The 21,207-nt window shown below is 41.7% G+C and overlaps 2 protein-coding genes across 2 annotated transcripts in view; both read right to left on the bottom strand.

Moving 5' to 3' along the window:
- LCOR (ligand dependent nuclear receptor corepressor) overlaps window positions 1-21,207 on the bottom strand; it is a 93,098-nt gene that overhangs the window by 14,264 nt on the left and 57,627 nt on the right. Inside the window, exons 4-5 of the mRNA XM_060241832.1 lie at window positions 5,521-5,653; window positions 2,451-2,738 (exon numbers count right to left, since the gene is read on the bottom strand). Of these exons, the coding sequence (XP_060097815.1) occupies window positions 2,451-2,738; window positions 5,521-5,653 (421 nt within the window). The remainder of the gene's footprint in view (window positions 1-2,450; window positions 2,739-5,520; window positions 5,654-21,207) is intronic.
- LOC132573894 (uncharacterized) overlaps window positions 1-21,207 on the bottom strand; it is a 118,518-nt gene that overhangs the window by 39,718 nt on the left and 57,593 nt on the right. The window lies entirely within an intron of this gene.

Raw genomic sequence — 21,207 nt, 5'->3', positions numbered from 1 at the left:
ATAACAGACTATAATGCTCACTTCCAAGAAGAGTGAAACAATGTTATCAACTGTTACAGTGTTTGGCAACAACGTTCTTTAATCACCTGGTAAAGATTTTATTTAAAATATTTATATCCCACGCTTTTCCAGGTCAGACATTTAACAGACACTACTGCCAGATTGTCAATTCATCAGAGGGGGACTATGGGTGGAAAAAATTTGTGGACTCTTACTACTGTATTTTTCAGTGGCAGAAGAGCACTTCTGACATCAGGAAGGCAGGATTTTCGTCTGTTCTCCCTCCCATTACAAATCCAACACTATGTTCAGTGCTTTTCCAGGAAATAATGTTTTAGGAAGCAGGGGGCTGCAGCAGAAAGTGTGAAGTCCCATTCTAAAAAGTCTGCTCATGGTGCTTGTTGGGTACAACCCTATATTGGAATCCTTTATCAGGCAGTCAAAGGGAAAGACAGTTCCAATGTGGAATCAACAAGAAATCCCACAGTCTGGATGCCTGTCAGGCCATCAAACAGTTTCAGGGATGAAAATTTGCCTTTCACCTGAGGTAGGAATTTGGGAGAAAAATGAGGTCTGATGCTTGACCTTCAACTTGGTTTTGGAATCACATGGAAGCAGCAGGGTCTTGTCATTCCAGAATACTTCTGAAACACACTAAAGGTCTTTGGGAGAGTCATTTTCACTGAAAAACAAGCCAAGCAAAAGTCTGTGGTCTCTTAACTATAACTTTAGTACACCAGAAGACATTCAGCTTCTTGGTGCAGGGGCCCCCAACATGGTGTTCATGGCCACCATGGAAACCAACACCTTTCCTGGCAACCACCATGTGTTTTTAGAAACAGGGCTTCTGATTGGCTGTACAGATTAAAATAACACTGTTTGGGTGGCAACTACCACTACAGTGCTGGTTTAATTCTCTTTCACATCCCTTTTTCCCAGTGCATTTAAAAAAATATTTCATGTCCCCCACCCTTGGGCTTTCCATGTATGCGTGGTTCGTTCTGCTTCCTGAGGTGACTGTTGTGGGTGTTTCCAAATCCCATGGTTGCCATTTGTAGTTTTAATCCACCAATCTGTGTCAGAATTCCAAAGGTGCACACAGGCTCAAAAAGGCTGGGGAACCCTGCTCTTGTGTAGGGCAGGGCTTAACAAATCCTTGGTGCCAGGTTGTCATGGTACACTGGAATTTCACTGTGGTTCCAAGCAATTTCAACAGTGATTATATCGTGGTACCTACAAAGCTTATTTAAAAGGTAAAGGTAGACCCCCGTGCAAGCACCAGTCATTTCCGACTCTGGGGTGACATTGCTTTCACAACATTTTCACAGCAGATTTTTATGGGGTGGTTTGCCATTGCCTTCCCCCAGTTATCTACACTTTCCTCCCAGCAAGCTGGGTACTCATTTTACCGACCTTGGAAGGATGGAAGGCTGAATCAACCTTAAGCTGGCTACCTGAACCCAGCTTCTGCCGGGATCGAACTCAGGTCGTAAGCAGAGAGCTTGGACTGCAGTACTGCGGCTTACCACTCTGCACCACAGGGCTCTTTCTACAAAGCTTATTATTTACCATTAAAATATGTTTAGATGACATAATGCATAAGCATGAAATTCTTGTCATTGCTTGTTTATATATTAATATTACACCATTCAAGGAGGTGGCAGACAAATTCATTTATTAATCATTTGCTTTCTATTTAAGCAAAGCTTTTAAAAGAAATGATGAAATGATGAGAGGTTGGGGATAATTTAGCTTAGTTGTGGTGATGATAATTATGGTTACCCCCACATTTATTTATATATTACAACCCCTTCATAAAATTACAAAAAATTGCTAAGACTAAGTTCTGTGATAACAGTAATTTTAAAATATGGTCATTAAAACACAAAACTCTGAAGGATGAAAAATAAGCCTAGCTCCTTAATTTTGGGATGGTTCCTAGAGCCAAAGAAAATTAGTCAAGGTCTGGTATATAGTACAACATCTAAAAGCAATGCAAGAGGTCCAAATATATAAAGAGGCTTCCACAAAATTAGGAGCTCCGCTTAGAGTAAACAAAACTATTTATACTGAATTACCTGCAGTACGATAGTATGAATATTCTGCTTCCACTGATAGGTACTTTACTAACACTATTATTTCCAATATATTTTATATATAACCTGGAATCCAACTCATTTCATGTAGGTTGGCAGTATGATGTCAAACTCATATCTCTTCTTTTGCCACTATGAATTCATATAGAATGCTTTCAATAAAAGGCAGGCATATGAACATTCAATTTCAAACATACACGCATCTTCAACACTGTTTTCCCTCTGTTCTCAAATGTATAACCAATCCATTCATGTTCATCTTGAATCCGACACGCTACACAGTTAGTTATTGATTGCTAGCATATTGAAGAGAGTTACAAAATGCTTTGGTAAATGTAAGTGAAACAGCCATACCTTGCTCACTAGGGTCCAATTGAGACTTTCTGACGGTGAGGTCCAAGGGTGAGTCCTGGTCAGCCATGAGAAGTTTGCTGAGCACAGGGTTCTGAGCCGTTGCACCCACAGGGGATGAGGCGACCAGAGATGCTTTCAGCAGGCTTTGGTTCTTTGTGCTATTGGGCGAGCTGGAGTCCTGAGTAGAGCTAGTTTTTGAGGTATATTCAGCAGCAAACTGTCGGATCATCCGCTGCATGATCTCGCGAGCCACTAGGGGAATGTTGGGGTCGGAGACCCTAGGACTGTCTAAGTGATGAAACATTTAAAAAGAAAGTTACATATAGAGCAACTTTTTCAACTACACTTTTAAGTTCACAAACATACATTTACCAAGTAGCGACAATTTAAAGTGAATGCTCAAACCTGTGGCTCAATTCAGGCTGCACGTAGATATCACAACAAACTTTTGTTCTAAGTCTGGGTTGTTGCTGTACTCCCATGCTCTGTTCTCTGCTCAGGATATCCCAAAGTGTTTCCCAATTTTGTAAGGCTTTAGTCAAGTCCATTTTGCTGTGATGTCCAAATGCAGGCACTGGTAATACATTTGTTTATTCTTCACAAACTGGGATTCTAAACTGGGGTTCTAAACCTAAACCAAATTAACAATTACAGTTTGTGGGGAGTAAACAAATTCCAATGGAACTGGAACTGGGTTCAAACTCAGTGACAAAGCTCAGAGTGTGGTCATCACTCAGAGTAACCTACCAAGATTGGAGACAGTGCAGGAGAGAAGGGCACCATGTGACCCAATCTCCTTGGAGGCAACAAAGGAGAAAAGATTAAACAAATCCATAATGAAAGAATGTTTTTTTTGGGAGGAGGTGCTGATATTTATTCCAGAGGTTCATAAAATTGATTACAGCTGTTGCACTTTGTAATAGCAGATCAAGCAGACCCTTCTGAAATCCTTGATAATGGAATTATAATTCTGAATCACTATGATACCACAGTAAGAAGAGCCAGTGAAACATAATACTTGAAGTGTATGATCTAGGTAGGAGCACCCTCCTAGTTTAAATCGCATCTTAGACATATGAACTCACAATTTCCCTAAAAGCAGCAAGGTAGGCTATAAGCACAAGCTTAATTTTTTCCAGTGAAATAATAGGACTTACAGCAGACAAAAAAAGAAGCCTCTGTGGTGATCCAAGCAATTATGTTAAGGACTGAGGTTTTAACATTCTATTTACATTTAGAACCTCATCAAATCAAGGCATTGATGTGCAATTACTCTTGACAGATTTAGGTTCAAATAAATTACAATTTGTCTTGATAAAATATTAGAAATCAAGATTTAAAAACAGGAGCCCTGATCTGGATAGCACAGGCAAGCCCGATCCCATCAGATCTTAGCTTCCAAGGAGAGTTGACTCCGGCAAGTACTTGGATGGGAGACCTCTTTGAAATACTAGTAGTAAGGAGGACAGGGACAGGCTTTATCCAGCCACCTCTCTGAATATCCCCAGATCCCCAGTAGGGGTCAGTTACCAGAGGTCAACATGACCTCTGTATTACTTGCAAATATAACGAAGAAGAAGATCTGAAAACATAAAGCAGATTTATACCCCGCCCTTCTCTCAGAGCGGCTTACAATCTCCTATATCTTCTCCCCCCACAACAGTCACCCTGTGAGGTGGGTGGAGTTGAGAGGACTCTGATAGCAGCTGCCCTTTCAAGGACAACTCCTGTGATAGCTATTCCAAGGCCATTCCAGCAGCTGCAAGTGGAGGAGTGGGAAATCAAACCCGGTTCTCCCAAATAAGAGTCCGCACACTTAACCATTACAGCAAACTGGCTGTACTTTTCCTAGGTAGAGCCTGCAATTATGTCATAACATCTCCATATGGTACAGAAGCCCAAGAGTTTTATTAAAGATTTTATCACAGGTTAACCGGAGGGCAAGAAAAGACAACAGGCATATCATGATTATAAAATAGTAACATATGAAGTAATTTGGAACAACTTTGAACATAGCTTTTAATTTTAATGCAATTTTCTGAACAAAAAAAGTTTTAAAAATATATGCACAAAAACCTGCACCAAGAACTCTAAAATTCCACTTATGATTTTTGAACACCAAGAGCAAAATATCTGAGTGATATTTCTCAGGTTCTTATATATTATGTTAACACTGTGCTCTCACAGAATGGTACCAAATAAAAGAAAGACCAAGCATGAAACCATCTCAACAAAGCTGCAGAACAAAAGGGGAAGGCTCAGTACTGAAATTAGGTCCTAAAGTAAATAGAAGAAATTAGCTCCAGTGATCAACGATCTCAGTCCAAGGATATCCCAAACAACAATCCAATACAAGAAAGGACACCACAGAAACAGTTTTGTTTCTGACATGGTACCATACTACAAGCCAAACGTTTATTGGTCTTGGGATCACCATAGAGGCTTTCTTCTTTCCCCACAGCTCTGCTTAAGGGGACATCCTCAAAAACTAACTATGTAGGGTCCAGGAAAGGTCAGAAACTGCCTTGGTTCTTCTCTTGGCTACTACACATTCTACCCTGTAAACGGCTATTTCAATTTAGTTGTCTGGACTCTGAGGAGAAGTATCACCATGGTCCACTTTTTCTTTTAGCCAAGAAGCCCTATATATAAGGCTTCTAACTTGTCCAGAGAAGGCAATATCACAACCTCGCAATGTAGAAAGGAACTACTTTTAATTGAAACAGAAGAAAACAAGTATTTCAACTTTTCCAATCATAGAAATGAATTTTAAAAAGGGAAAAAATTACCAGATTAGTGTGGAGAAATTCTTCTATATGTAAATTGTTGAACAGAAACACATTAGGGATCAGAATCAGAGAATGATTACCTGTGTCTTTAGCTCTCTAAATATCTGTTTGAATTAACAGGGGATGTAGCCAGCTCTATAAATTCATCACTTGTCAGGGGAAAACCCTGGATTGCTTTCACAGAAGCATCATGTTTCTACCTCGAATAGTATTATTAAAAGGCAACAAAATCCTTCATATAAATGAATTACATTCATCTCTATTCTTTCACCAAGACCAACCTTTTTGATAAAAGACTGCATGGAGAAACTCTTCCGCTTGCCTCTCGAACCGAATGATTTTTGCTTGCTCTTGTCTAAGCAGAGCTTGGTCCCCAACTTCCAAGGCTGGCTCATCCAGACTGACTAAGTGTTCCTGTGAAAATATTTAACAAAAATCAAGTATTCTCATTTTGCCTGTTTTTATTTAAATTTGTCATTTTTAATATCTTATATATACAAAACCCATGTGCTGGCATTTTCCAGCTCTCCCATTGGCTGTGGTGTGTATCACATCAGCCATTGGCAGATCAGTCACCACTCAACTGTACTTACCTCCCATTGGTTGAGTTTGCTCCTATCTCCTGCCTGCTGGGGCACTGGGAAGCTGTTAGGCAGTGGCTGTTGCTATGCAACCACTCATGCTTTTTCAGTAAAAACCAACCAAACTTGGTTATGTCAGTAACAGGCAGAGGGAGGAGGCCCTGCCTAGGTCTGTTTTGGTCTTTGAGGGAGAACTCATTAGGCCCAGTGCTGACTATTGTTGCCAGCTCCAGGCTGGTGGGAAATTCCTGGAGATTTTGTGGTAAAGTCTAAGGAAGCCAGAGTTTGAGGAGGGGAGAGTCCTCAGCTGAATATAATGCCACAGAGTCAACCCTCCAAGGCAGTTATTTTCTCCAAGGGGAGACAGATCGGCTGCCTGGAATTCAGTTGTGATACCAGGAGATCTTCATGTTCCACCTGGAGGTTGGCTGCCCTAGATCTAGCTGCTTCCTACTGTTCAGCAGCTGCCCCTGTATGACAGCCAGTGTGACAGACCAGTTACTGCTTTAGAGCAGGGTCTACCAGACCTAGGTTCTTGCTGTGGAAACTGACTAGGTGATTTTGAACCAGTCACAGATCTTTACCTAATCTACCTCACAAGGTTGTTGAGAGGAGAATGATGTAAGCTGCTTTGGTCCTCTGTGCGAAGACTGTACTTTTCCTAGGTAGAGCCTGCAGGGAGGGGGGAGAGATGGAAAGCTGAACTCAGGGCCCCTGATAAGTAGGTTGCTAGTTGACTGGAAAGGAAATAGAGTTACCAACTCCAGGTTGGAAAATTCCTGAGGATTTGAGGGGTGAGCCTGCAGACGGTGGGGTTTGAGGAGGGGGTGGGACCTCAGACAGGTATAATGCCATACACCTCACCCTCCAAACCAATGATTTCTTACTAGGGAACCATTGATGCCAATCTCCAGGTGAGGGCTGGAGATCACTCAGAATTACAACTCACTTCACCTGAAGAAAAAGACTGCTTTGCAGGGTGGACTGTATTTTACCCTGCTGAGGACACTTCCCTCCAGCTCTGGTCTACACTACGGAGAAAGATTGTACTTTTCCTAGGTAGAGGATGCAGGGAGTGGGGAGGACATGGAAAGCTGAAGTCAGATCAATTCCCCTATAGAAAATAGCCACCTTGAGGTGCATACTCTATGGTATACCATAATACAACCATGCCAGGCCAAAAAACCACAACCAGATCACACCACAATCACACACTGATACTAAATGCTGCAAGACTGAATATGACAGGAAACGCAGCAACAATGCACTACAAACAAAAGGAATGCTCAGCTTCAATGTCTGTGTGACTGTCATCATGTCCTACTGCACCCCCCCCCCCAATAATTATTCTTCCTTCTCTCCATTCTGGGCCTGTCTCAGGACTTTGGGCAACAACAGACATGGGACACATGGACACACTCCTGTGGAGGGGAATGGGAAGCCAGCATCTGTTTCATCTGCAGGGTGGGTGGGAAGACAGTGAGGATATGGGGGGTTGAGTGAATGCCAAGGATTGCAGAAGCAGTGAAGTACCAAAGGTGCAGGGGTAGTTGAGAGGAAGAGGGGGTTGGGGGTAGTTGGAGAGGGGTTAGAAGACACCAAGGGTAGGGGGGCACTTGCCCAGAGCCTCTTTCTAGAGCCCATTTAACGTTCCCCCCAAAAGACCTTATTCCTAGTACAAAATAAAATCCTTACTGTAAGATGCCCCCTCCATCCTATAAGCTCACCTTCTCTTCTAGCCTGAACAGGGGCTGGAAACGTGGAAAAGGGATGAATAAAAGAACATTTTTAAAAGATGGAAGAAAAACAAGAAAAATAAAATAAACCAACAAATACAACAAAACACAGAGGAGGAGAGTGGACCAAGGTTTAACTTATGGAAGCAGTTATAAGCACTACCTTAAGTTTCAAAAAGCTAGATCCAGGTGGGCAGCCATGTTGGTCTGAAGCAACAGAACAAAGTTGGAATCCAGTAGCACTTTTAAGGCCAACAAAGTTTTATTCAGTATATAAGCTTTCATCTGATGAAGCATGCATGCACACAAAAAGCTTACATTCTGAATAAAACTTTATTGATTTCAAAAAGCTGTAAATCTTCAGTTCAAATGTGTTCAGTTTCATTCCTGTATCCCATCTATCAAACGCTACTTTTTTTTTTTAAAGAAGATATTGGATTCATATTCCGCCCTCCATTCTGAAGAGTCTCAGAGCGGCTCACAATCTCCTTTACCTTCCTCCCCCACAACAGACACCCTGTGAGGTGGGTGGGGCTGGAGAGGGCTCTCACAGCAGCTGCCCTTTCAAGGACAACCTCTGCCAGAGCTACGGCTGACCCAAGGCCATGATAGCAGGTGCAAGTGGAGGAGTGGGGAATCAAACCCGGTTCTCCCAGATAAGAGTCCGCACACTTAACCACTACACCAAACTGTTTTTTTCATCTTTTGCTGATGTTGTAAGAGAGTTGAACAAGACTGCTTCAAAATAATTTGTAGTAAGTTTTCACTATTTTTATTTTGCATTTTTAGATGCATATATCAATGCTTACCTCTGTGCATTTACCAGGAATGAAATCCCACTGAATTCAGTGTGACTGATTTCCAAGTAATTTCCAAATAATCTTTAATAATCTAATATAAGTGATACAGGGGTCAGTATGGCCAAAATACTAAACTTCTGTTCAAAAGCAGTAAATGGGGTTATCTAAAATAATCCCATTTATCTAAATAGCACATTATTGAAAATTCTCAATTTCAAATTTATCAAAAACATAAACTGAATTGTGAATGTCTGAAAGTTTCATGTCTTACAGGGAAATATAAAGATGTATCAGCAAACCTACATAGTTGCATCCATCTACCTGTTCCACTATTTTTTCACAGGAAAGTGTACTTGTTACCACAGCTTTCTGTGATCACATTCACAATCTATTAGGCCTATCAATGAAGTTATTTTCTTAACTTGGTAGGACTTACTGAAGTGAGTAAAAGATCAACAAAAGGCTAGAGCAGCCTCTACACCATTCAGTGCAATGCAAGGGACCCCTTCCTCTCCCCTCCCTAGTTGAAAGTGGGATTTCTAAAATCTCACTACTGAACTCTGGAGCCAGAAGAAGCATTTCTACTAGCTCTACATAACAGAGTTGTATGAACAGTTCCTCTTTTCCTGTCTCAGTTGGGAAAACACAGGTAAAATCACAAACTGCTCTGTAGATAAAAATCCTTATTCGACTCAATCTAGCCTTACTCACTGAAGCATTCAAGCAAAAGTCAAGAGTCTTAACTTGGCTCTGAAAGCTAAAAAGAACATTTGTGGGGAGGGAATGCCAGTAGTTAAGGGGCCATCACAGAGAATACTCTCTCTAAGGGGGCATCTGAAGCAAGTCCTCTGTAGAAGATCTTAATTCTTAGGTAGTTATGTATGGAAGAAGAAGAAGAAGATGAAGAAGAAGAAGATATTGGATTTATATCCCGCCCTCCACTCCGAAGAGTCTCAGAGCGGCTCACAATCTCCTTTACCTTCCTCCCCCACAACAGACACCCTGTGAGGTGGGTGGGGCTGGAGAGGGCTCTCACAGCAGCTGCCCTTTCAAGGACAACTTCTGCCAGAGCTATGGCTGACCCAGGGCCATTCCAGCAGGTGCAAGTGGAGGAGTGGGGAATCAAACCCGGTTCTCCCAGATAAGAGTCCACACACTTAACCACTACACCAAACTGGCTCACCAAACTGCAGGCAAGCAGTTGTTAAGCACCCTCATTCCAGATCTTTTAGAGTTTTAAGGGTCAAAACTAACATTCTGAATTGCACCTAGAACCAAACAAGCAACAGTTGAAGCCCTTTTAATACCAGTATGATATGAAGACACATCATGTTATGTTAACTAGTACCCATGAATAGCTACGCTGCTACTTAAGGATGGGCATGAACCAGAAAAATTCGGTTTGGTCCCAAACTGAACCTAGAATAAAACCAACTGGCCAGTTCGGACACCCCTTTGTCTCCACTGTGGCGAGTCATGGCCAAAGGGGGGGGGGGAATGGCCTGGGAAAGGTTAAATGGTTGGCAGCCATTTAACCAATCTGTTTTGCTTCAAGGAGAGTGAAATGGATGTATTTAACTGTGGGGTATGTGTGCCTGTCTGCTGTTAGGCTGACATGGCCGCAAGCCAATTCAGTGATCCATTTCACTCCCCCAGTTCCAAGCAAAACAGATAGCTGGATTAGCTTGCAGTCATGTCAACCCAACAGCAAATGGGCGCACCCACCCTGCTGTTATGTTTGAATAGCTGCAAACCAATTCCGTGATCTGTTTCACACTTGCAGGCATGCCAACCTAATGCAGACAGGAGCACCCTGCTGCTTCCAAACTTTGGGGGGGGGGGGGGAAACAGACTACTGAATTGGCTTGCAGCCATGTCAGCCTAACAGCTGATGGGCACACCCACCCCACTGTTAGATTTAAATGGCTTGAACAGCCAAACCAGGCAGCAGTAAATGTTCAAGGAAGACGCCTTCTGTGAACATCAGTTTGGGGGCCATAAACCAGGTGAAATTTCTGATTAATTTTGGCTTGAGAGCCAGTTTATGCCCATTCCTAAAGAATGAAGTTACCAAACCATTTTCAAATGTATCCCCCTGTAAAGTCCATTGCAGTGGGATCACAGCATGGAAAACTACAACCAGATCCTGCTGCACCAGGAAAACCTGCAGCAGACACACTAACCAAAACTGCACAAAGATGCTGCATACCAGAGGTAAGTTCTGGGCTTTCATTTGCTGGAGTAAATTTAATAGCACCTTCAACATGCAAACCTGCTCTATCAAGGGACTGCAATCCTATTAAAAGGCCAACTCCTTAATCCAACCCTGGTGGCAGTATAAGCAACGCCAGCTTACTGACCCCAATACAGCCCATTACTGCCTCTGGACACCAATTCAATACATTTACTGCATCACTGGATTCTGCTGAAGAGAAGAAACACAAATACATGATATCACAAACAGATGACACCTCACTCCAAAACTCTTAATAATCTCTCATAGCATGGGGAGGGAAAGCAATGGAACCTTGCACAAATGGAACCACAGCACAAATGCCAAGTGTTCAAACAACAACAATCCAGCTCCAATGTCAATCAAAAAAGGACCAAAACCACTGAAGCATGATGCCCAACCCCCATCTCAACCAACTGGGTAAGAAAAATAGGACAATCGATGGAATCAGAAATCCATTTGAAGTCTGTATTGCACATCTCAATGCAAAATAAGTTGTTTCTGCCTGCTTAAAGTCTAGTCAGATACTCTCCTACAAAGTTTCTGTAACCTGCAGTAGATTTGGGAAAGGAAAAATGCGGTGGCAAATTTTGATACTAAGCCAAGTCAGAAATGTACAGACTAGGAACTCATGTTGCATATTATTTGTGCGCATGACACAGAGTGTGAGCAACATGTGTTCTCTTGTGTAACATAAATACCCCAGAAAACTGTTCCACAAATTACTATTTGGTCAGATAATGTATATATTAAGCATACAGGCAGCTACTAATTTTCTATTCAGGCTAAATTTGTATATTAGCCCAGAATCTAATGTGACTATGGTGAAGTGAGCACCTGAGAACTCCATGTTGAGTATAAAATTTGTCATGCCACTGCATGTAACATTGATCATCTGAGAACTTCAGATGATATATAAGGGCCAGAAGATATAAGGACCAAATTCCTAATCAAGGTCTTTCTGGGGAGGAAAAATCCATAGGAAAAGAGAAATCCAATAAATATATATTTTTAAAAGTCTTTTCAGAATAATCCAAAATAATTTCCTCAATGTACACCGTACTTGTCAAAAGAAATCATTCATAACCCCACCCACCCATCCTCCCTCTGAAGAAGTGTGCTTGCACACCAAAGCTTATACCTGGAATACAATATTGTTGGTATTAAGCTGCCATGATGGCTCCAAATTTGTTTACTCTCCTCCCCAAAAGAGGAAGAGCAGCCCCACAGAAGGAAGAACGAAGTGCTGTGTGTGTGTGTGAGAGAGAGAGAGAGAGAGAATCTATGTGTCAGAGAGGCTTGCTGTTGTATCTCTCCCATAAAAAGCAGAAAGCAACCATAGAGGGCTCTCTGTGTGTCTGTGTGTGAGAGAGAGGAGGGGAGGAAGGGGCAGGAAACAAAGAGCCACTGAGGGAGCTGGGAAAGAGAAAGCTATGGTGTGGCTGCAGCAGCATCTCTGGAAACGGAAGCAGGAGAGGGAAGTTGCGGGGGAGGGGAAGCGAATTTGAGCCCTGTGTGAGCTAGATGCATGCCGCAAGCCACATGTTTGACACCTCTACCCTAAGGAGTCCACAAGTGCATTCCCATGGAGTCAACAGTGATTTTCCAAAGCTGCCCTTCCTCTTTTGGAGAGCCAGTTTGGTGTAGTGGTTAAGTGTGCAGACTCTTATCTGGGAGAACCGGGTTTGATTCCCCACTCCTCCACTTGCACCTGCTAGCATGGCCTTGGGTCAGCCATAGCTCTGGCAGAAGTTGTCCTGCTGAGAGAGCCCTCTCCAGCCCCACCCACCTCACAGGGTGTCTGTTGTGAGGGAGGAAGGTAAAGGAGATTGTGAACCGCTCTGAGACTCTTCGGAGTGGAGGGCGGGATATAAATCCAATATCTTCTTCTTCTTCTTGTATATGGGGAAAGGCTGGCCATATCAATTTCATGGCAATGCATCAAATCCCCATCATATTCTTAATAATGGAAACAAGTAGAGCCCTCTGTCCTGCTATCAAATACTTCAAGACCTTGCAAAATAAAAACCTTAATCCAGGTTGTAAGTTTTGCATCTTTTCAGTCCCAACACCATAATTGTTACTCCTGTACAATACTTGAAAACAGATTCTCTAATCTGATTCAGCTTCAGATACAGCTGAGCCCGAATAAAAGCCTATATAATTTGGCTTTTATTTGGGCACAGCTTGAAAAAGGCATTTAAAGAGACTACAGTCTCTAAGTGCCTTCTGAGTTCAGAGTAGTGTTGCTATAGCAGCTGTGCAGGCTGGCTTGAAGACGACATTTAAAGAGACCTTGTGCTGCCGCTCCTATGGTGGTGCAACTCTGTGAATGAACTTGGGCATTAAAAGGGTCTCTAAATGCCTAAAATCACTTGTCAAGTTGCACTGCCACCATTGTGGTGTGTGCTGGCTTGGAGAAGGCAATTAAAGATACCTCTCTAAATGCACTCCCCGCACTGAAAGCAATGGAGGATGGGGGCACCTTCTTTGGGAACCCATAGAATTGAACCCCCTAGTCCAATCATTTTAAAGGCAGCAAATTTGGTGCCTCTACCTCAAAAAACAGCCCCACCAAAGCCCCAAATACCCCGACTGATTCTCTGTTATACCCTATGGAGACAGTCCCCATAGGGTATAATGGAGCCAAATAAATTTGTGTTTCCCAAACATTTACCCAAATCCGAACACCATACCTATATTCGGAATATTGGGAAATATTGATATTTTCCAGGTCCAATAGACCCAAATCTAGGGGGGGGGATGATTTCCCCCCTGCACACCCCTCCTTATAAATTTAGTGCTCTACAAACAACACATGATCACTGCCACCACCAGAAGTCAGAAGCAGAATCATGCAAAGTAAGCAAATTGGCTCAGATTTTTCACCCTGTACATCAGGGGTCCCCAACCCCCGTTCCATGGACCAGTACTGGTCCATGGCCTGTTAGCAATTGGGCTGTGAGTTGTATAGTTATTTCATTACATATTACAATGTAATAATAACAATAATAAGATGATGACACTGGATTTATATCCTGCCCTCCACTCTGACTTTCGGAGTCTCAGAGAGGCTCACAATCTCCTTTACCTTCCTCCCCCAAAACAGACACCCTGTGAGGTGGATGGGGATGAGAAGCTGCCCTTTCAAGGACAACTCTGTGAGAAGCTATGGCTGACCCACGGCCATTCCAGCAGCTGCAAGTGTAGGTGCGTGGAATCAAACCCCATTCTCCCAGATAAGAATCCACACATTTAACCACTACACCAAACACTTTAGAAATAAAGAGCACAATTTTATCATTCTGAAACCATCCCTCCCTTCCCCGGGTCCATGGAAAAATTGTCTTCCACAAAACCAGTCCCTGGTGCCAAAAAGTTGGGGACCACTGTCCTAGCACACTACTAGTTACCCTGTTGAACAAGGTGGTGGCAAAGTGGGCCTTGAGGACCCATCTGAAGACCCATTTTGCTCTGAAGACTCATCTGAAGACCCATATGCTTGCCCACGGAGACTTCTGGATATAACTGATTTCCAGAATGCTGTGAGGAATCTGATACTCACTGATGACTTGTTAGATGCACTGACAGAAGACTGGCTTAGCCATCTCTCAGAAGTAACTGATGAAACTGCCCCCTGACATCCTCGCTCCAAAGTAGCCCCTTGGTATACCTTGGAGCAAAGGGAGATGAAGCAAGAGCTCAGACAACTAAAGTGAGCCTGGCATCATACTCATGAAGAGGCTACCGGAACACATAGGGAATGTATGCGATCCTATGAGATGGCAGCGAAGGCCACAAAGAAAGCTTACTATGCAGTTTTAGTTGCATCTGCAAGCTCTCACCCAACAAAATTGTTTAGGGTGACTGGTAACATCTCTTACATCCCTATCGAGGGCCTCTTAAAATTCTAGCAAAATGACTAATGGCTGTGAGGCATTTGCAAGCTTATCTGCAAAGTCTTGCCAATTTTTTTTAAAATAAATTTTAGTTTGAATTTTAAGGGAATACAGAATGAAAAAAGGGAGTAGGGAAAATGCATTAAAATATAATTACTGGAAACACGATGTAAAGGGCAATTTTGCAGATCTTAAAGGCATACATGTGAATATAAAACTAGTACCGTATATGGCATAATAGCTTAAAACATATGACATGATATATATGGCATAATGGCTTAGAAATATACACAGAATAATAGCTTAAGGATAATACAGCATGATAGCTTAAAAATCAGTGTAACAACCTACTCAATATATTCTACCATTTTCTCATAGTATAGCATTTTACCTATCTTATCAGTCTTATCTATTGTATGATACAATATAACCTCATAGAAATTTTTATAAAATTTTCTCACAACTGCTTGTTATAATAAAAATCACACAAAGAAATAATACCTTTGCTATTTTATATTAAAATAATAATAAGAGATCAGGGCCCTGCTGGACCTTTTACCATTCCACAGGGCCTGCAAAATGGAGCTATTCAACCAGACCTTTGGCTGAGGCTCCAGGGTCCAGGCATCAAATTCAGCTGGCTTCCCTACTGCAGTGCTCTCTGCATGGACTCAGAAGTCTTGTACTTAGCAGTTCTGATTGTTGACTCTGCATATTCCTGCCTGCTTTAATTCTTATTTTAATTCAGTTTTAATTCTTATTTTAATTGTTTTAATATATATAGTTTAATCAACTATGTTATTCTTATGTTGTAATTCACCCTGATCCCGTTCGCAGGGATGGCAAAATATAAATCAGCTAAAATAAACAAACAAATATTAAAACTGCCGTACAGTATTAAACCATTCAAATGTATAACTACAAGGATTGATTATAATAATCACAGAGGACTCGGCAGTTGTTTTCAAATTCGTATTTTGGTCTTTGATTAATGTAGCTTGTCAGATTGCCACAATTGCATATTCTTGCATTTTGTCTATCCAATCTACAAGAGTTGGGCAATCCTTGATTCTCTGCTTAGCTACAAATACTACTCTTGCTGCAGTTAATATGATCTGAACAATTTGTGCATTGTTCTTTCCACATTCACTGGTAGGATTCTGGTGACATAGCAAATTTAACATTCAAAATTTTTTGAATTTGCATGCATTTCCATCCAATATTTGCTAGGGGTTTTATTATTTTTTTTGCAAGACCACCACATATGATAAAAAGTACCATCTATCTCTTTACAGTTCCAGCACAATCGTTTATAGTTTTTATCCATCTTCTCAATGCCTTTTGGGGGTAAGTGACCAGCAATAAAACGTTTTATCCATTTTTCTCTAAGTGCTTGACTCGCTGTGAATTTTATTTCCTTTGTCCATAGCTTTTCCAATTGCTGAAATAAAATCTCCTTCCTGAAGTTTTGCAACGATTTCATGATATATATGCCTTGACTTGTTCTGTTTCTGTATCCTACTGTAGGAGTTTGTAGATATGGCCTAAAAGATTATCTTATTTGATATTATCTTTTCAAATTGAGTCAAATTCTTTAGTGTATATCTTTCTTGATGATTATCTTCTTTAAAACCTTGATGAAAGCGGAAGATATGTAACATAAGAACATAAGAGAAGCCATGTTGGATTAGGCCAATAGCCCATCCAGTCCAACACGTCTGTATCACACAGTGGCCAAAAAAAAAAGGAGGTTCACAAGTGAGGCTAGAAGCCCTTCCACTTTGGCCCCCCCCCCAAGTACCAAGAATACAGAGCATCACTGCCCCAGACAGTTCCAACAATATGCTGTGGCTAATAGCCACTGATGGACCTCTGCTCCATATTTTTATCCAAACCCTTCTTGAAGCTGGCTATGCTTGTAGCCACCACCACCTCCTGTGGCAGTGAATTCCACATGTTAATCACCCTTTGGGTGAAGAAGTACTTCCTTTTATCCATTCTAACTCTACTGCTCAGCAATTTCATTGAATACCCATGAGTTCTTGTATTGTGAGAAAGGGAAAAAAGGACTTCTTTCTCTGCTTTCTCCATCCCATGCATAATCTTGTAAACCTCTATCATGTCACCCCGCAGTCGACGTTTCTCCAAGCTAAAGACCCCAAGGGTTTTAACCTTTCTTCATAGGGAAAGTATTCCAAACCTTTAATCATTCTAGTTGCTCTTGTCTGGACTTTTTCCAATGCTATAATATCCTTTTTGAGGTGCGGTGACCAGAATTTTACACAGTATTCCAATTGAGACCGCACCATCGATTAACCATTGTATCTTTTCCCCGTCTTCATTATTAACTTGACAATATTTGATTTTTCCGTATTTATAGATCATATCTTGATATGTTATAAAGTCACTGTTTTTCCTCTCAACTTTGTCATGATAAGCATCTAGTGGTGGCATTAAAAATGATATTGGGGGACTTATTCTTGTATTAAGTGACCACCAATTTTTCAGCAAAGCTGTCTCTAATAACATGGCCAGTACTTCTCATAGGTTTTTAAAAGATGTTTTCCCTGTTGTTTTAATCCAAAGATATCTATGTAAGCCAGCAGACAAACCTGCTGCTTCCAATTTCCTCAGTTTTTCATGTGGATTTGAATCCAGTCAGAAATCCAAACCAGGCTGCCTGTCAGTACAATTTGATATTAGAGATTGTTAGTTCTTTTTTTAATCTTTCATCTTGTAAAACTTTAAATCTGACACCTGTTTTCTTGCCATTCCACAGGAATGTGTTTATCTGTCTTTACCAGTCTTTCAGTATCTTGTTGTGTATCTTGATTAGTAATAATATTTGGAACAGAAGGTTAATTTGGGGGAGAATATTCATTTTTATTGCAGAAATTTTCTGAAGTCAAGACAAATTTTGATTAGACCATCACTTCAAATCCCTTTTCATTTTCTTCCAAACTAGTTCATAGTTATCTTGAAAGTGTGCTTTTCCCTCCAGACACATTTATTCCCGAATTTTAAACTAAGTTATTAACCAAATTAAAGCCACTGGCTATTTTATTTTCTTCTTGTTTTGATAAACATTGAGAAACCATTTTAGTTTTGTTCCTATTTATTTTAAATCCAGAAAGAGAACCAAACTCTTCTATATAGACCATAACAGATTGTATTGTATTTTGTGGATTTAAAATGGTACATAATTTCCATAACTCTTTAATTTAAATTGTTTTCCATCAATTCTCAGTCCCTTAATATTTTGATCCTGTCTGATTATAGAAGCAAAAAGTTTCCATTGCAAGAATAAATAATAATGGTGACAAGGGGCATCCTTGTCTTGTCCCCTTTTTTATCTGTTAGTCATGTCATTAATTAAAAGTTTTGCATTTTGTTTCATATAAATAACTTGAATTCAGCTAAAAAATCTAGGTCTGCGGTTTATATGCTGTAATACTTTTAGTATGAATGTCTAGGACAGATTATCAAAGGCTTTTTCAGCATCTAAGATAAAAAAACTGCTTTTTCTTATTTTGTACGTGTTCTATTACATCAGTTAAGAAACGAAGACTGCCTTTCATATATCTCTTTGGGATAAAATCTGTTTGGTCTGGGTAAATTATTTTTGTTATGCATTTCTGAAGTCGTTCTGCTACGATTGAGGCAAAAAGTCTGTACTCAACATTTAAGAATGATATAAGGTTGTGGTAGCATTGGATCATTCCCTTCCTTGTGAATCAAAGTTGTATGTGCCTCTTGTCAGGTTTGTGATCGTTTTTTTTCTCACTTATTTGGTTCATCACTTTTTGCAGCTGCAAAATTAGTTCATCCTCCAGGCATCTCCCTGCCAATGTTGATGCAGAAAGCAAACAGAGGCCCCTTTGCCATTCTTGGATTCAACTTTGGATCAGTTCAGACAGCTCATCCGGACTGATACGGACAGGATCCTGTTAGCTGTTAAACCCCCCACTTGCCCCTTTGACTGATGTCCTTCCTGACTGGTGTGGAAAGGCCAGCATGGGAAGGCTGTGAACTTATTATTAATCTTTCCCTGAGATCAGGAATCTTCCTAAAAATGTTGAAGGAGGTGGTGGTATAGCTGCTACTGGAAACTTGTTCTGGAAACTTTCAATGGTCCAAAATGTGGCTGCATGGGTCCTTACTGGACACTTTTAAGGGAACATATACAACCTGTGCTCTATCAGCTGCACTGGCTCTACATTGAGTACTGATCAGGTTCAAAGTCTGGGCGTTTACCAACAAGGCCCTAAACAGTCTGGGACTACCTCTCCCTATATACCCCCCCGAGAACACTGTGCTCATCTGGCACCAACTTGCTGGTAATCCCTGGCCCCAGAACCATCCAGCTGTCCTTGACCACCTAACCTGGTGGAACCATCTCTCTAGTGCAGGGGTGAGGAACCTTTTTTCTGCCAAGGGCCACTTAGAAACATAACATCATTCGTGGGCCAGCAGGAATTCATTAGCATATTAGGCCACACCCTCTGATATTAGCATATTAGGCCCCGCCATCTGGGATAATCAAGTGGAAGTTGAATTGGTGGAAGCTGGCTCCCACCAGACCCAAGGCACCCAAATACTCCACCAACTGACCTTCACAACACCCACCACACAGGGTCCAGAGAGAAATAAAGGGAGATAAAGAAATAAGAGGGAAGAAAATGAATTAAAGGAAATAAAGAAAGGGGGGGTAAGAAATGGAAATAAAGGGAAATAAAGAATTGGGGGGGGGGAGAAAAGAAAATAGCAGCCTGGCCTGGAGATCACCACCGGTTGGGTGGGGAGGCTGGCACACAGCCCGGAGATCACAGTCAGCTTGGTGGGGAGGCCAGCTTTCCTGCCCAGCCGGTGGTGATCTCCGGGCCAGGCTGCACACCGGCCTTCTCGCCCAGCCGGCGGCGATTTCTGGGGCTGCGTGCCAGCTTCCAAGGGCCCAGCTGGCCAGTGGGAATCGCAGCACGCCCGGCCCAGGGATAACCACCGGCCAGCTGGGAATGGGGAGGCCGGTGCACAGCCCTGCTATCCCCACGGGCCAGCTGGGCCTGGGGAGGCCGCTGTGGGCCAGTCCAAGGGGTCTCGCAGGTCATAAACGGCCCGTGGACCGGAGGTTCCCTACCCTTGCTCTAGTGAGACCTGGGTCTTATAAAACCTGGTTCAGTTCCGTAGGGCCTGAAAGACGGAAATGTTCCACCATGCATACAGTGGAGGATAGTGACAGTTAGAGCAATCAGTTAGCCTCCCTGTCCTTCCCCCATCCCCTCCCTTTTACCCTCTCCCTATATTTATGCTGTTCTCCTTTTTATTGCTGTTAAACAGAATTTTGGATTGATTACCCTAGTTGTTACCGATAGACTGAAGTGCCATCTACTATAATAGATTATTAGGGTAGGAAATATCGGGTTTCATAGTACTTATTAATGCTGTGCATGATTTTCAGCTGTATTATATTTATATGATATATGAATTGTTGGAACCTGCCCAGAGCCCTGGTTGTGGGGATGGGAGCAGGATATGAACAGAATAAAAATAAAATCTGTCCTTCCTTTACAAGTAAAAACACAATGGTATCAGACAATAAACTCCTCACAGCTCTAACTTCCAGTCCTGTATCCATATGAAAGGGACAAGGTGTTATACGTTACAAAAAATCCATACTCGATACATTCAATGACAGTCTCGGATACCAATGCCCCCAAACCACAGCCTATGCATGTGGAAGACAGGATTCTGCCTAGCCTTATATCCAACTATAGAAGAACATAATGCATGTAAAAGCCCTGAATAATTCAAGATGCTCTGGATTTAATGCCTAAGATTGAAGAAGCAAGTTGTCACCAAGAAATACAATCACAGTAGATGCCACATTGCCTAGAACAGCAAACCCCAGTGGATACTGAAAGGTGAGGATACTGCTTTCTGCAGTGGGAACATTATGTTCTAATCTACTGCCCAACATGAGCAGTCTATCATGCCACTGCCATTTCTTGAACTGCCATGTCCTGAACTGTGACCAGCATAATACCAACAAAGGAATGCTTTGTCTTGTACAGAAAACTCCAGCTACTTTAATATCTCCTAAGAGTGGAACTCAAACCTGTATGTAATGCTTTGTGGGCAGGGCGGGATATAAATCCAATAAATGAAATGAAAATACATTTTTAAATTCTTAACTCATTGGGGTACCATAGAATCCCCCTAACATGACTTTGTGCTTGTTACTGCTGTTCTTCCTCTGTGTCCTCATGCCAAAATTACATTATTCCAAAATGTCTATTTCTAGAACACAACTACCAATACAAGCAAGTTGTCTGTAATATTGCAAACACTGGCTGAAATGAAACACTGGCACCAACAAAGATGTTCCAGCCATTCTAAGAACAGGGTAGCAGCTTACACTATGTTCATCCTGTTGCTCAGGATGTGATGGAGGCTGTAGTGGAAGCTCTGACCATCCTCAGAAAGCCTGTCATTTGGCTGCTGCTGTCACTGACTGCTGGGCTCCATTGAGATGGACAGCACAAACAAGCCATGAAGTCACCTTTATTACTGACTGGACCATGGGATGAAGGATGAAGGTGGCTGCACTGACTGTCCTTTCATCCTTGGCATTTATATATCTAATTCTGGACACAGCCCCAGACTGTGAATAAAAAAATTCATACAATGGGACAACAAACCAAAAAGAGGAATTTTTCTATAAA

Source organism: Heteronotia binoei, chromosome 6 (assembly GCF_032191835.1).
Source record: "Heteronotia binoei isolate CCM8104 ecotype False Entrance Well chromosome 6, APGP_CSIRO_Hbin_v1, whole genome shotgun sequence".
Lineage (NCBI taxonomy): Eukaryota > Metazoa > Chordata > Lepidosauria > Squamata > Gekkonidae > Heteronotia > Heteronotia binoei.
This window is presented reverse-complemented; position numbering and strand designations above follow the sequence as displayed.